This window comes from Gekko japonicus, unplaced genomic scaffold (assembly GCF_001447785.1).
Source record: "Gekko japonicus isolate JY-2015 unplaced genomic scaffold, Gekko_japonicus_V1.1 scaffold19, whole genome shotgun sequence".
Taxonomy (NCBI): domain Eukaryota; kingdom Metazoa; phylum Chordata; class Lepidosauria; order Squamata; family Gekkonidae; genus Gekko; species Gekko japonicus.
The window spans coordinates 2,580,582-2,597,084 of record NW_015164664.1 but is presented as its reverse complement, the minus strand read 5'-3'; the positions used below and the strand labels follow the sequence as shown (position 1 = coordinate 2,597,084).

Sequence of the window (16,503 nt, the reverse complement as noted above, 5' to 3'; positions counted from 1 at the left end):
GTTGCGAAGAGTCGGACTCAACTGTGTGACTGAACAACAACAAAAGCCCCAGCAAGTTCCCGAGTGGTAGTCTGACATGGGCCAATATACTCTGCATCAAACAAGCAAGTTGCATCTGTGCATAACTATGTTTTAGATGACAGTCACATAGGAAGCCTGTTTGTGTGCTGTACCTGGTTAAGGAGATCTGAGGCTGGCTCATTATACTGGGTTGTAGTTTATGACCCCGTTAATACCGTCATTGGGAGGGAATAAGGGGATATAGAACGACTCCTGTCTTCATGCTTGTTCCCAAGAAAGCCCATTTCAACCCCAGAGTCACAATGCAATCCAATGTGTGTTTACTCAGAAGGAAGCCCTACTAAACGTAACAGGGCTCACAGGCTAGTAAAGTATGCTTAGGACTGCAACCTTAATTGAAGTCTGCACTCCTCACTGCAGGGTCTGACCACTGCTTCCTAAAACACATGGCATCCAGCCACAACTAGACACTTCCAGTCTCTGTGCTGGAAATAATTATTATTTCATGCTTAGCCTTCAACTGCCCACTGTAGCTAACCTTGGAATTCTAGCCACCCAAATGTTGTAGAATAATATTCCCTCTTTAAGTAGGAGCTGCGGTGGCTCAAGTGGTTAAGACGCTGAACTGCAGGCTGTGGAAGGTCAGTAGTTCAGCGGTTCAAGACCCGGGTGCCGCAAGACAGGGTGAGCTCCTGTCTCTAGTTCCAGCTCCTGCCAACCTAGCAGTTCGAAAGCAAGAAATTGCAAGTAGATAAATAGGGACCACTTCGGTGGGAAGGTAACAGCGTTCCGTGCGCCTTGGTGTTTAGTCATGCCGGCCACATGACCACGGAAACGTCTTCGGACAGCGCTGGCTCTTCGGCTTTGTAACGGAGATGAGCACCGCAACCCTAGAGTCGGATTCGACTGGCTTTCGAGCAAGGGAACCTTTACCTTTTTTAAGTTCACCTCTTCCTTATGGACCAGGGAAAGGCTGCCCTAAAAAAATATTTCCGCAAAAGTCAACATCCTTCTAGGTTTTTATTGTTTTTCCTTTGGTATGAAGGAATGTTACAACAATGATGCACGCAAGGGACAAGCAAGGAGCTCGCATTAGGGAGGTGGGCTTGACTGCGGTGGCTGAGACGCATGAAGGACACAACAGGCCCATAGGGAGAGCCTTATGCAAAGGTGGATCCGTTCCAGCCCACGTTACTAGGATTCATATCGTAATAGTTGATGTAGACCCTGTGAAAAGAAACCAAGAGCAGATGAAAGCGATGGCCACTAGAGATCATTCCCATCCACATTAGCAAGCCTGGCCCTCACGCACAGAGTGACAACTTGACCAAAAATGGGTAAATACCTTTCATCCAGAATACTTCCTTATTACAGAACAAAGTTTTCCAATTTGCCACTATTCACAGGTCTTACCATATTTGTTATTTCAATCTTAGCTGTATTTATTGCTCAGTTTCTCATGCATCTTTAATTAGCCCTTCCTGGCAGCTACCCCTCTCTACCTATATGAAACGTTTGAGGAAATCTGTTACAATGTATCTGAAGGACTGCACATCTACACATGCTATCTCATCTCTCACTTATACCCAGAATTGAACTTCGTTGAACTTGCAGGTGCCACTGGACTCAAACTTTATTCTCACATCTGTCTGTTAAACTCTTATGTTTGTATGCTAATTTACTGCTATTCACAGATTTTATCAACCGCCTTACTTCAATCTCAACTCTAATCCCCCAGTTACTTATGCATCTTTAACTAGTCCTTCATGGCAACTAACCCCCACTCCTCTCTAAACCTATACTAGCCTGATACTCGTACTTCGCTATGGTATTTAAGTTCCATAAATCCAGTTATAATACCGATGATGTGAAGTTTGAAATGTGACATTTGTTGTAGGAATTCTAGTGGAGAAGATTGTAGTGTAAAAAATGAAGTGAGACATATGTACTTTCCCCCCCCTCTACCGAAGGACCTCTCTGTAGACCACATTGGTGGTTCTGCCCTCAGGTGCTAGGATCACCAGGCTGCTTGATGAGTTCACTCTGGAGCAGGCAACATAGAACTGTCCATTTAAGAAGCAGTTGTATGTTAAGTCAATTTCTGCCACCTTCCACAAAAGTGATGGACTCTCTACTTGTGTTCTTGGATTCTGAGCACCTCAGGGTGATCTTGCTGGTATTTGGCCTGCGCAGCTTAGTGCCCTGCAGGAGTACTATGTGCAAATGTTTTTGCTGCATTCCTAAGTTGCCTCCTCCTGGCAGCTGCCTGTCCAGTGTAAGAGGGGAAGGGGGGAGGAGTATTAGAAGCCACTGTGGAGGCAGGGCTGGCAGGATCACTAAGGCGGTTACTGCTGGGGCGGGCTCCCTCGTGGCTTTAAGCACCCTGCGACGGCTGCTGCACCTGACAGACAACCACCTGTTAGATGTAGGAGGTGGGGGGAGTGTGTTGGAAGCCATCAGAGAGGCTGGGCCAGCAGCATTGCTAAGGTGATCCTGCTGGGGCGGTGTCCCTGATGATTAAAGTACCCTGCTCCTACACCTGACAGACACCCACCCATCTGGTGTTGTGGGGGGATTGTATTTAAAGGCATCGGAGAGGCTGGGCCAGAAGCAGGGCTAAGGCAATCTTGCTGAGCAAACCTCCCCGTCGGCTGTAAGCATCCCACCTCCTCTCCTACACCTGACAGGCAGTTGCCTGTCTAGTGTAGAAGAGGGAGGGGGGAGGAGTATTAGAAGCCACTGTGAAGGAGGGGCCGGCAGGATCACTAAGGCGTTACTGCTGGGGTGGGCTCCCTCGTGGCTTTAAGCAACTGCTGCTTCACCTGACAAGACAACCACCTGTTAGGCGTAGGAGGTGGGGGAAGTGTGTTGGAAGCCATCAAAGAGGCTGGCCCAGCAGCATTACTGCACATCACAGGTGGTACTTGGCGATTCCTGATTTCCTCAACTATTATTAGCTGTCTGCAGACTCCTGTAACTGTTGGCCTTTTTTTACCTCAGAACACTGAACTCCACAGCTGACCAATCAGAGAGTGGGGGGTGCAAGGAGGCAGCCGCATAGAAATCAACGGGGGGAGCACATTTACCCCTTTTGACCCCCTTAGGGGCCGAATTTCTAAAATTCCCTTCTTAGTGAGCATCTAAGTCATGGTAGGAGCGCTGTCCCCGAATTTGGTCCAGCGATTTTACGGTGAAGGGACTTTCTTTTATATATATATAGATGTAAGGGTTGAGGATGTCTTGTTTCACTGTATCTGGAGATGTGTGATTGCACACAAAAGCTGATACCTTGAATAAAACTTTATTGATCTTAAAAGGTACCACCAGACCAACAGGGCTACCTACCTGAATCTAACTTCCTTATTACATTAATGTATGTATGATCCTGCTCCCACTATCATCTGCTACTCATCTAATACCATTTTCTGCACATTAATACTTTTTGCTTCAAATTTCTGTAATCCTACTCCAATAGCATTGGTTTGCACTGTGTAATGTGCCTTGAGTCTCAATAAGACAAGACTATAAATTAATAAATACAAGGGGCTGCACATCTCACCTGTCTGCAGGTATCTGCAAATATTTAGTAAACAGTTCACACAGTAACTTCGAGTAAGCCTTGTTTTGCGGCCCACCAATCTTGCCGATACTGTGTAGGCTACACAGGGCACATGGCTCGCCTGAGCCCCCAAAGGTCATTAGCTGGTCGGTCACGATGCGGATCGCAATATACTGAAAAGGAAGTGAACAAGGACAGATCGTCAGGCTGCTTCTGTTCCGAGGCTGGCTTAATTACACAGATTTTTAGATCAGCCTTAATAATTGCCATCTTGATATGCACTAAACTGTTCTTTTGCTCACGCCGCGCTAACTCCGCCTCCAAATTAGCAACATGAAAATGACGTTTTTTAAGTTCTCTACGAAAATATCCTGCACCTCCGTAGAGTGGATTTATGACTCCAATCTCTGTTCGGTTCACGATTCCGAGACATGAGATTCATGCAAGCAGCGCTAGGAGGCCAAAGTACCACTACCCGCCCTCCTCCTCCTCCTTTCCCGGGGCTGGCCTCCCTGCCAGGACTGCGCGGGAGAACCCAGCCAGACAGGCTCCCTTGTCGACGCTCGCTCACCTGGGCTGGCTTGCCGGTAGCTTTGGCCAGCTGCTGGGTCAACTCCCCGGGCAGGCTCTCAGGTACGGCCTGGCGGCTCACGTTGGTGTTAATCACGAGCATCGGCATCTTGGCGGCAGCACACAACAACGCCCCAGTGAGCGGAAAGTGGAGCGCCTCTCGGCTTTGTAGGCTGCTCGCGGGGGCGCGCTTAAAGGGCCAGCGGCAGCCCTGCCCCGTTCTATGCTCACGCGGCGCCTCTGCAAGCAGCCCCGCCAAGAAGGGTGTCCGTGCCTGGCTGCACATCACCAATGGCACCCCGCTCCCTTAAGGGCATCATCCCACGTCTGCAAACAACATCCGGAGTTTAGTGAGGGGGTGTCGGGGGAGGGGGATGTATGACCCTCCCCCATAGTCTGGTTTAGCCGCAATTTCGGAAATTGATCTCCAACACACGTGGCATTAATTTAGCAGGTGGGAAAAGATGCAGCAGTCGCGCTGCTCTGGTACTTCGTGAACTCTGCCCTAGAGATCTTCACAGCCAATCCTACCTTTACATACTAATTGTTAGGCCAGAGCCTAGGAGAGAGACAGAAATTTTGGGGGGAACTGTAATTAGCCTTTAGATACTTATATAATTAATATGAGATTATGTCTCAAGTCCAATAAGATTTTGCCCGTGCTTGGATATTTATTCTCACCTCTTTTTTCGCATTGCCTGGAGAGTGTTGCTAATGTTTCATTAGTCTGGAGTCTGAAGCAGGCTGGTTTGTACTGGAACACTCTCAGGCAGGGAGGACCCCTGCTGCTCCTCTGTGGTGGAGCTCCAATAAGGAGATTTAGTCTGTTGGGGTTCATTCAAAACTGAAATTAATCTCTAAGGGCATTTTTGTTTTAATCTAATGTGGGCCTTCTGACCAGCCCCAGCCATGCATGCTTAGGAATTAATATAATATGTGAACTCAGAAATCAGTGCTAACTCTGCAGCAGCAATGCAGAATGCTGCTTTTTTCAGCCATTGCAGACAGAGATGCCTCCAAGTGGCCTTGAGCCCCAGCCTGCACCTCCCCTCCCAGGAGGCTGAATTCTTGCAAACCTGTTGAAAGATGGTACCATAAGTCTGCCTCCACAGTGTCTGTGTGGGTGGATGTGGGACAGAAGACCCTACACCCTGCATCACCAGGGAAGTGAGAGAGAAATTGACTTTGTCCAGATATTTCTCACATTTGGAAGCCTCCTGGAGTGTAATTTATGAACTGTATTATATGGCACTGGAACTTAGCAGGAGCCAGAACTGCCCAGGGAGCTTCTAGCCCATCTTAAAGACATGACACGTGGTTGCCACACATGAAATTCACAACCATAAATTTATATTTATTGAGTATATTATACACCACACTTCCTCCAAGGAGCTCAGGGCAGCATACAGGTTTATCACTCGTCCTCCATTTTATCCTCACAACAACCCTGTGAGGTAGGTTAGGCTGAGAAAGACTGACCAACTCAAGGTCACTTAGTGAGATTCATGGTGGCGATTAATCAGGTCTTAATTTGACACACTAACCCCTACACCACATTGAGTCTCCAACATTTGTAACAGGAATGACAGAGCAATGCAAAAAACTGACTTCAATTAATGCCAGGGCTACACTTATAACAGCAGTAAATATTACCTGATTTCTACCCAACCCCCTGCTGGTAATTATGCAATTGCATAGTCAAAGCTTGGTGCAAAATACTGTTGTATTAGGAAAACTGTTCTCTGTAGGAAAAGCTTTCTTCTTTCTGTAATTTAACTTATCAAATGCCAGTGTAATTTCCATGATGGATTTCCCCTTTGTTTCTGGCAGGAACAGGTAGATAAATACTCCTGAAACAGCAAGAATTCCCATGAAAATCAGGAAGCAAAAGGGTCCAAGATATTCCTGAAAATAGAAATTAAGGAGAAAAGAAAAATAAGAAACCCATTTAAAGAATCTTCAAAGCCAGAAAGTTTCTAAAGTTCTGATGTATAGATTAGGACCACACTCCAATGTATAGATTAGGACCACACTCTGAATTTTTAGAGATTGATCAGGAATTCAGACGAACAAGAAAAGAAAAATAAGAAACCCATTTAAAGCATCTTCAAAGCCAAAAAGTTTCTAAAGTTTATGGCCAATGTATAGATTAGGACCACACTCCAAATTTTTAGAGATTGATCAGGAATTCAGATCCTGCTTTTCAGCTTCAAGCAACTATATTATTACAGTTCTGATTTTGCAGTGCCTTAACAACAACAACAGAGCACTTCATGCTTCTCTAAGTGCTTTGTGCAAACTGCTCATTTGATTGCCAGTTTTGAATTTCTTACCACAAGGAACGGGAAGATCATCCCAAGCAGAAAGAGACCCATCCAGTTGATAAACCCCACGATCACAAAGGCTGAGGGGCGGAAGGCCTGACTGAAGATCTCAACCATGACGGAAATTGTGGCGCCGGCTGGGGAAAGCAAATAAGAATGAAGGCCATAGCACACGGATTCCTCATTCCTCTTCTACATCCCATATTATATGGGGCTGAGACACGTGCATCTGCCCCCCCCCCCGGCAAAACGTTTTGGGTGGCTCACAGCATGGCACTGCAGTTTAACCATGGGGGAGAGGGGGCAGATGAAGTGGAGCAGCCACAGCCTGCAGGCCTTTTACATACTCCTGAGGTATAATACCTTTGCTATACTAATCACCACTGAGCACCATTCCCAATCTTTCTCTAGTCCACTCTCACACAAACACAAGTCCAGAGCATGACGATGATACTATAGAGGGCAGTGGAAGAATCACAAGGACGTAGCTTAATCCAGAAGTAGCTAGGCTGTACACTTGGTAGTACACTAGCAATAGCAAGTCATTCTTCCCTCTCCTCTTGACCAAGTGGCCAGGGGCTTTCTGTACCAGACTGTAAATGTATCCAGGGATCTGTAGCCCTTGGTGGCTGCTTACGCTGCTAAGGCATTCAAGCTAGGCTTTGAAACTCCCTGGCCCCCATCGTGCCCTGTGCTGAGGTACTTACATGGTCCAATCCCATAGAAGAGAACGAACAAGAAGATGAGAATGACACTGAAGTAGTGCATCCAAAAGAAGCGATGCTAGAGTGAGAAAGAAGGCATGGGGAAAAAATGCAATTGGTTAAGTGAACTTGTTGCCAAGATAGCTGGAGTTCAGGGTGAGGGTGCCAACTTCTTGGGGCCTAGATACAAAGAGATACGTTGAAGTGGGGTATCTGGATTGTATCATCACAGGTCAGGATGACTCCCTCGCTGCACCAGTCTTAATGGCTCCCCAAATATGCCAGTTAAGGCACCCCCTTCAACAGTAGGGCCAATTCTACTTACTTGGAGTGAGAGAGTCAGTGTAAGTAGAGCAAGCACCAAAACCATCAATGCATAGCCTCCCCACAGCAGCACCTTCCGGCCAAAACGCTCAATAAGGGAGCTCTGGAAGAGAAAATCGAGGGATTGTGAAGAGAAGAGGGAGATTGGATTTATATCCTGCCCTTCACTACCCGAAGGATTAGAGCGGCTTACAATCCCTTTTCCCCTCCCCACAACAGACAACCAGTGAGATACGTAGGGCTGAGAGAGCTCTCTCGAGAACTGCCCTTGAGAGAACAGCTCTGAGAGAATTTATGACTGACCCAAGGTCACACCAGCAGCTGCATGTGGAGAAGTGTGGAATCAAACTTGCTTCTCCCAGATTAGAGTCCGTGCTCCTAACCACTACACCAAACTGGAGTGAGGGTATTAATTGTCCACCTGTGGGACAGTAAGTCACCGATTTCTTTTTCAGAAATATAATGTGGGATAAGAGGAACCTGCTATCACTCCCCATGACTTTGTAAAGCCAGGAGCAAGAAAAGTAACCTGTTCTGTGTTTAAGCATCTTCTGTGATCTCTGGACTTACACACAATATGGATGAGATGCATTCACAAATACCAACACCCAAAGATATGTATGGGATGAGGGGTTCTTCAAACTTGGCCGTGCGTAAGACTTCAAAGGAGTAAAAGTAGATCTGAAAAGGCAGAAGGGAGGAAGGAAAGAGACTTGAGTTGTTTCACACATTGACACCTGAATCCAGCATGCACACATACTGTTCCACATATACAGGGATTCTCTATCTCCATTTGTTTTCTACAGGCAGGGAAATATTCTGCACATGCAGTAGCAAGGACAGAGTCCTTGTGCATGCATTATGGAGTATTTCTTTACCTGACTGGTTTTCAAACTGTGGGTCGGGACCAAAAAGTGGGTTGCAACTCTTGTGGGGGGAAAGAGGAGAGGAGGAACAGGGTCGGTTGAGAGAGTACAATGAATGGAAAATACATGTTTGCCTCCACACAATGTGTAAAATGGCCATGAAATATAGTATGATGCTCAGTAATGCTATATATTCATAAACAGGAAGTACAAAGAATGAAATATGAACCTGTTCAGTATGAGATTGCTGAGTTTCTATGATCAGCAGGGGAAAAGTACTGTGAAGTCCCTTTGCATGTAATCCACCTTAAGTCGCAATGAGAACAGGGAACTATAAAATAAGTAAGTCTCAAAAGTATAGTAAGTCAGAAATGTGTCTCTTTTTAAAAGGTTGAAGAATCACTGCTTTCCTCGGACACAAAGGGACACTCCTACTTCCTTGAGGCTTTGAGCTGTGGGCTAAATCCTTCCCAGCAACCTTTAAAACTCGTATTAGCTTCGCATCTGTTCTCAATACAGAGAAGCCTACACCAGGGCAGGGGGAGGAAACTGCTAATGTATGCATTTGGGATGCCACTACCATAGAATCTATTTAAAGTAGGGGCAGATTGTGTGGCTCAGTTGCCAAGGTGGCTGCAAACACTACCACGGAAGCTCTAGAGTGTCTTAGATGCTTTAAACTTCCTTTCCTGAATAAGTTCTTTGATTCCACAAAACCCTGCTTGGATCTGCAGCAAGCCATTAAACTCTGTCATCTCTGATGAATGTAGGAACCCAACAGCTGCTGGGTCCATGGTGAACAAACACTCAACTGCATTGATGCCACAGAGCTGCAACGTGGTCATGACGGTGATCATCACATAGAGCTGCCAGCGCAAGGACTGGGTCTTCATAACTTCAAGAACCCGCAGACTTTTGGAGCTCGCCATGGCTGCCTTCTCCTTTTTTATGTCCTCGATCTCAGCTTGATGGTCACCTTCGCCCCAGAGCTGCTTGATGGCTGTGGCATGGAAGGACCTAAAAGTCTGAATCCATCCATCTGCCCAGCCAACTTTTACTTGACTTATATGGAAGATAAGGAAACTACAGCTGCACCTGCTTAATCAGTGGGGCTGAGAGCTAAGAGCACCTGTGACTACCTTTTGAGGCCACACTGATACCCAGACCAGTCCCAAACAATGACAGACCAGCACTGTTTGTCACCATGTGTTCTGTCCCCAGTCCTGTCCCCAAATGACATCTTTCCCAATTATGGGGCACTCCATATTTTCCACCATGACCTCCAAATTGTCTGTTCTACATAGACACAAGGATTACAAATCCTCTGAAATAAATTAGGGGAGAGGAGGTCTCCTACCTTTCTTGAAGGCTTCTTCGTTGCCCTTCTGTATCAAAAGGTATGGTGGGGAATCAGGAAAGCAAGGGAGAGTAACCAGCTGAATCACTGTTGTGAATCCAGTAAAAGCCAGCAGTAAAGGCCATAGAGATTCGCTTCCTAATATTTCCCTAGGAAAATAATTAGTCGAAACAAATCACTGTCCACCCAGTACAAGCACAAGCACTTTCCTGTTCCTGAGAGCCAGGATTTATTAAGGGCGAAATTTCACTGCTGCAGATTTCATTGTATAGCGTAGATGCAGCAGGGTTGATAGTTAGAAAGATCACTTCTTCCATTACTGCCATGCTAAGAAAGAACAGCAAGGCTCTTCTTATGTTGGATCAGACTAGTGGTCCTTCAAGTCCATTATCCCGTTTCACACAGCAGCAAACCAGTTGCTCTGAGGGGGCCAATAAACAGGACAAAGATGCCAAAGCCTTCCCTTGATGTTGCCTCCTAGCTCTGGTATTTAGAGGTTAACTGCTTCTGAATGTGAAGGCTCCCTTTAGTCATCATGACTAATGGAGCTCTGCTTCTCAAATTTATCTAATCCTCAATTAATAAAAACATATCACAAACATATCTACGATGAAAGAAGACATGCGTGCCCAAGTTCACCTTCCTGTCACAATTCTGCAAGGCACAAAAGTTCAGACTTGTACTGAATCGGAAAACGCTACCCAAAATGGAACCAGAATAATTTAAATGTGCTGTTTCTCTCCCCTCCCAACAGAAAAATTAAAAAGAACATCAACTCTTCAAGTGTCAAATTTAATCTAGTGCTTTTGCATGTCAAAAGATCACTGTTTTCACTTGTGAGACTGAGATTTCTAGTACAGACGTCTTCCCCTCCTGAAACAAACACATTTTATTTATATTTATATAAATATATATATATTTATAATGAAAGATCATGTATTTTAAGAAATTCAAGAGACTGTGGTGCAGCCTTATTTTATTTATTATTGTTTCAAACTCTGTACCATATATTAAATCAGATGGGAAATAAAACATTCAAGATTACTATCTATATTTTCAGCCCAACATTTATTTTGAGCAGGCAATTCTTTTTTAGCTTCAGCGGATCCTGGAAAGATTAAATCTACAAGCAGGGCTTTATCAAATTTGATGAAAACGGATCAGCATGCAAAAGTGAACAGTCAAATGTCATGCTGTAAAATCAACAAATCTTAAGAAACTGATGTGGCTTATGCCCTCAATCTGAATTCTGCACCTAAAACCAGAACTCTGCATATATGAGTGCCCCAAGCCCAAGATGAGCAGCTCCAGAATTTAAACTATCAAAGAAATTCATTACATTTTAAATGACTTCATTTTAATGTAGTGCTATTGGACTCTAAATGCTTTCTAGAATTGTTTTACAGATGCATTTTATATAGCACTGAGGTAGCTGCACTTACCTGAGGCCAATAACTTGCCCTGAGACTTTGCCCAGGGTCAAAAAAACAGCCACTGTGGCATTTGTAAAACCACGCAGCTTCTTGGGTGAAATCTCTCCCACATATTGAGGGTGTATGTTGAAAGAAAATCCTTAAGGGGGGGAAAAGATGAAGTCACTGTAAATCATTACACCTCTAAGTAAGGTTTACTTAGCAGTAAGTCAGAACTGGCCTTTTAGTGGCTTTACACCTCTGAAAGGTGACTTGTGAATAGTTCAATACACAGGGTATAACATGACAGATGTTGAAAAATCTCTCCCCAAAGGGGCTTGAGGTTTCAATACAGACATGTATGCAAACCACAGTGGCTGCAGTTAAATTTCTAGCAAGTGACTTGAGAAGTTGAGAACAAGGATTCCTTGCGTGTGTAAAGAATGTTTTTCGATTCAGAGGAGTCCTGCATCAATAGCAACACCTATCCATTAATCCTGTCTTTGTTCTACCCTTTATTCAAGGACCTTTCAGTAGTTTACAGTGTTATGCTATGTTCACAACATTATGGGGCAGATTAGGGTGAGAGAGCAACTGGCCCAGTGAGACTCATGGCTTGGGAGTTAATTTGAATTAAGGCTCCCCCGAACCGGCAGTCTTACATTCTAACCACTGCATTACCCTGGCTGTCTGGAATGCCTGATCATGAAAACAAGCCCTTGGGAAAGACAGCCCAATAACAGCAGATGGTCAGCAGGTGGCTTGGGAGAGGAGCAGAGCCACGCACTTCAGGTCTGAAATGACAGCAAGGGTGTCATCCTGTAATGATACCCTCTTCCACATTTCCATTGCATAAGTCACTGAAGAAAGCTGTCTCTCCAGCACAGGCAAGCCTTCTCTTCTCTCTTCTGCTATTCAATCAGATAGATAAAATTTTACAAGTCATTCACCATCTGAGTTGTATATTGTTATCGACTTAAACTAACACCCTAAGGAGTCAAACTGACTGACAACATGGGTACAAATCTACTAACAGGTGTTAATGACCCTGCACAGTGTTATGGCAACCATGATGCTTTCTGCGTACCAATGCCAATTCCACAAAGGAAGCGCCCAACGAAGATCATCTCAAAGGATCTGGCCATCTTGCTAAAAGCCATGAACAGTGCAGCAACCAGCATGATCAAGTTGGTGAACATCTGGCACTTCTTTCTGCAACAAAGTCGGCATAACATGAAAAAAAAATGATTAGCTGATATTCCCAGTGGGTTCCTGAGCAACATCTTGATCGCTCCCATCTATAGCAGCATGATTTCTTACTTTGTGGCATGATTAAGGGTGAAATCAGATGATGGTTCACCACAGTGTACCAGAGCCGCTTGGTAAGCCAGCCATCTGCATCATCCTGCCAAACAGGGAGGAAAATCTTAGCACTCCTTGGCTTTGTTTCTCCATATTCTGTTCAAGTACAAAAGTGAACAAAAATTCTCCCCTGCAATTGGTGGGATAATACAAACAACTAACTTATCAAATGAATATTGCACAAAGCTATCACTAGATAAATCCGGGGTCTGCAACCTATGGTTCTACAGCCAAATGTGGCACAGTACAGAACCAACAATGGCTCTTAAAAAATGAAATCTCTAAGTGTGGGTATATTAGAGAGGAATAAGGGATGCTACAATAGCTGGTGCGTGAAGGGAATGGCAGGCAAAGATTTTGATGGGAATAAAGGGCTTCTTGGAGATGCTTTATGGAAAGGGAAATGATAGAGGTGAACAGGTGCCAGGAATCCAAGTGCAAATCATGCACAGCTGTATGCCAGAGCACTGAAAAAATTGCACAGGGTGCTCCTGTGTATATGTATTACATATTGCAAGACCTTGTGCATGCCATTGCTTAATATAAGACTCATGACTACTGTATGGACTGCAGAAACTTTATGAATTATTAACCAACATGTCAATGATCAATGTTAATTTGTATATTTTCATTTTGGCAACTGCATTTTCTGATACTGGCTCTTTGTTGATGTCTTACTTTGAATTTTGATGTAGCTTGGCTTGTTAATCATAAAAGGTTGTTGATTCCTGTGGTAAATGCTCTGTATTTCCCTTAAATCCAACACAACCAGGGCCCAACTCCAGGTCTTAACTCTACATCATGACTTCCAGACACTATTGCCAGGCTCGGAAGCCTGCTGTAGGAGAGTGTGAATATAGAGGGATACCTTTTTGTAGGGCCAAGATGCTATGAACTGAAAGGCCCCTTTCAGTCATGCAACCCAAGCTGTCAGTCAGGAGGATGATTTCTGAAGAGTCCTGTTTCAGAAACAGTGCTGAGAAGACTCATACGTTCCAGGCATTGGAAATACTTACTTCCTATATTTTGTGGTAAGGTACCCACAGCAAATACTTCCTAGCAGGCCTCCTAAGCCATAGATGGACACGAGGAAGGACCACATTAAGAGGATAGTCTCTTGAGAGAGGGGCAAGCCATGCCGCTCCATCCAGGTTTCATTGATAAAAGTTTTAATATACTGTAAGCAAAAATTACATGTTTTAGAAAAACATGGACTACCCTCATATTTCTTTGCCATTTTTAAGCTGCCATTCAAGTGAAGTGATCAGGACATTTTGAAACTCAGTATTTTGTTTCTTTAAATACACCCTCAGGTTATCACAGCTCTCCTTATGAATATTGTTTGCTGTTTCTAATCAGAGATATGCAGAAATGCCAGATACAGCCTATTGATTTATGTACAAAAGGTTGCAGTGCCCAGCCATTTCATGTTTTCCCTTGGGTCCTAGACTCAAAACACTGAGAACTCAGAACTCACATCTTTCAGCACAAAAAAACTCTTGAGGCTGCTTCCAGATTCATAACAAAAACACTCAGAATCACACAACAAAAATGCTGAGCATAACATTTGCTCAACTATGATTAAATCCATATGCTGCCAAAGCATTTCCTGAAAATCATTTCTTTAAAAAGCCAGAAGCACGCATTATAACATTAACCAATGAAGGGCCAATTCAGTCAAATTAACAGACAGCAGAATTTAGGGTAGTCAGAATGCTCAAAGCCAACACCTTGAACTGTGCTTTGAAGCTCAAAGGGAGCCATTGCATTTCCCATAAATGCATGCATTATGATTTCACAATCTGCTTGTGCTGCAAGCTTAGGAGGTCTCTTGTGCAAAACCCCCCAGGACTCCAAGCCATTACAGTAGGTATGCTATGCTAAACATTTTGATGAACACTTTGAAAACATAATAGACAAAAGGCATTAAGGTGGCCTGAAATTGGGACGATAGTTCGCTTGTAGAAGCCTACAAGAAATAAATTCCTCTTGCAAATCTTTGGCATAATGTTTTTTAGACTTTACTCAAGATGGAAACCACCTGTCTTTCCTCCGACAACAGATCAAGCTAGGTAGCTGTGTTAGTCTGTCTCTAGCAGCAGAAAAGAGCAAGAGTCCAGTAGCACCTTCAAGATTAACAACATTTGTGGCAGAGTCTTTAAGGTGCTACTGGATTCTTGCTCTTTTCTACTCCTACAACAGAAAGTTATCATAAGCGGGAAGTGCAAACGCAATGTTAAACATCACACAGATGCTCAGTGCTCTTGAATACTCAAACCCAAGAGACATAAGGAAGTTACTGGCTTACCGAAGAGGGGTAGTTGATTACCGAAATATGGAACCCATAAGGGAAGCTTCCGCCTATTCCTAGCACTAGAATCATCTGAAATAGGCCTCGGTACTGAATCTGCAAAGGCAAAAAACATATTGAGAGCCTACCTCATGCCTGCTGATCATCATTTATATATTTTCTAATATTTCACAGATGAAAATGGAGACACAGAAGAGTATAAAACCCTACACCAAACTACCCAATTAAATTAAACATGCTAGGATTTACAATGTACATTCTCATCTTTTTAAAAACTCGGCTAATTCATTCATAGAGATTTAAGACAAAACAACTGATAACAAGGGAGACTTTTGATTATGTGAAGATGAAAAGCGTTATCATGTTGACCATCATACTAAGTACCTTGGGTCTCCTTGTCATTCTTCCAAGCAACACTATCAATACCTGGACTAGTTCTAAATGCCTTTAATGCTGATTACACAACTGAGGGCCCCCAAACCTTCCTAATAATTGCTTGAGAAAACATGCTTCTCTAGCTGTTTGTGTCAACTGTTGCCATCTACTGGCAAGAACCAGCTTCAGTTTATGTATACTGGACTGGTGAATTACTGCTTCCTTTTAACCCCATCTTTCTCCCTCAAGGAGATCTATAGCAGCTTTTATTGTTATGTTCTCCTCTGTTTTATCTTCACAACAGCCCTGTGAAGTAGGTTAGGCTGAGAGAGTATGTAACTGGGTCAAGGACACCCAGCAAGTTTCCACAGTAGAGCAGAAATTCAAACCTGGGTTTCCCAAATCCTAGGCTGACATTCTAACCACTACATAACACTGGCTCTCATAGGCAGGCCTATTATAAGCAGGTTCACTAAGGCAGGGTTTGTTTTTAATTGCAAACTGTTCCGTTTCAGAGGAATATTTTGCACAGTTCAAAAATGCTAGTAATCAGCAAAATAAAATAAATTACACCAGCCTGAGATCAGTTCAGTTGCTTGCAGCTATTTCCCCACTACTACTCCTCAGCATTTCACAGATAAAGAAAAGGATTCTATAGATCATGGGATCCTTTCCTGACAAGTTCTGTGAAGTTGTTGTCTAGAAGGATGCAGTTGCATACAAGGCAAATGCACACGGGTGCTATAGAAAGATTGGAGGAAGGGACAGACCAGGAACCTAGAGGGCAGCCAGAATGATAGTATAATCCTACATTGAATTCAACAGAAGTTCGATGACACTTGAAAGGCTAGCAATGCATGCATAAAGCATATATGGATGTACACTGCAAGGCATCTAATGAAGTGAATGCTGACTTACAAACTGTTGAACTGGAATAAATGTTGTAAGCCATGTATTTATTTAGCAGACTTTTAATCTTGCCCTTCCTCCAAGCATCTCAAAGTGAATACATCATTCTCCTCTCCTCCCTTTTATCCTCATAACAATCCTATAAAGTAGGTTAGGCTGACAGGCCCAGTGAGCAAGCTTCATGCTACTGGACTTCTGTTTAACTTTACTGCGGCATACGGACACTGCTACTCAACTGGAACTAAAATCTTGTGTTCCGTCGCTCTAGTCTAAACATTTTGATTCCAGTGACATTAGACTGCAGTATCTCCACAGAAGATTGCATTGCTTCTAGCTGAGACTGAGGAAACGAGGAAGTCGGCGGGACTCACCAGGTTGGAGCGAAAACTGCCCATTTCCTACGGCTGGA

The 16,503-nt window shown here is 44.0% G+C and overlaps 2 protein-coding genes across 2 annotated transcripts in view; both read right to left on the bottom strand.

Moving 5' to 3' along the window:
- Window positions 1-1,024: 1,024 nt before the first annotated feature.
- On the bottom strand, window positions 1,025-4,359 carry MIF (macrophage migration inhibitory factor (glycosylation-inhibiting factor)). The gene is made up of 3 exons (XM_015409002.1): window positions 4,152-4,359; window positions 3,581-3,753; window positions 1,025-1,248 (listed from the first exon to the last, which is right to left on the bottom strand). Exons 1-3 carry the CDS (start codon window positions 4,257-4,259, stop codon window positions 1,182-1,184), a joined length of 348 nt encoding a protein of 115 aa, XP_015264488.1. The 5' UTR covers window positions 4,260-4,359; the 3' UTR covers window positions 1,025-1,181.
- Window positions 4,360-5,848: 1,489 nt separating this feature from the next.
- The window catches only part of LOC107108510 (solute carrier family 2, facilitated glucose transporter member 11-like), a 37,964-nt gene continuing 27,309 nt past the window's right edge, over window positions 5,849-16,503 (bottom strand). The window contains exons 9-19 of the mRNA XM_015408947.1: window positions 14,808-14,906; window positions 13,516-13,676; window positions 12,225-12,349; window positions 11,168-11,297; window positions 9,726-9,874; window positions 9,181-9,368; window positions 8,073-8,183; window positions 7,504-7,605; window positions 7,182-7,257; window positions 6,484-6,611; window positions 5,849-6,055 (exon numbers count right to left, since the gene is read on the bottom strand). Coding sequence (XP_015264433.1) covers window positions 5,849-6,055; window positions 6,484-6,611; window positions 7,182-7,257; window positions 7,504-7,605; window positions 8,073-8,183; window positions 9,181-9,368; window positions 9,726-9,874; window positions 11,168-11,297; window positions 12,225-12,349; window positions 13,516-13,676; window positions 14,808-14,906 — 1,476 coding nt within the window. The remainder of the gene's footprint in view (window positions 6,056-6,483; window positions 6,612-7,181; window positions 7,258-7,503; window positions 7,606-8,072; window positions 8,184-9,180; window positions 9,369-9,725; window positions 9,875-11,167; window positions 11,298-12,224; window positions 12,350-13,515; window positions 13,677-14,807; window positions 14,907-16,503) is intronic.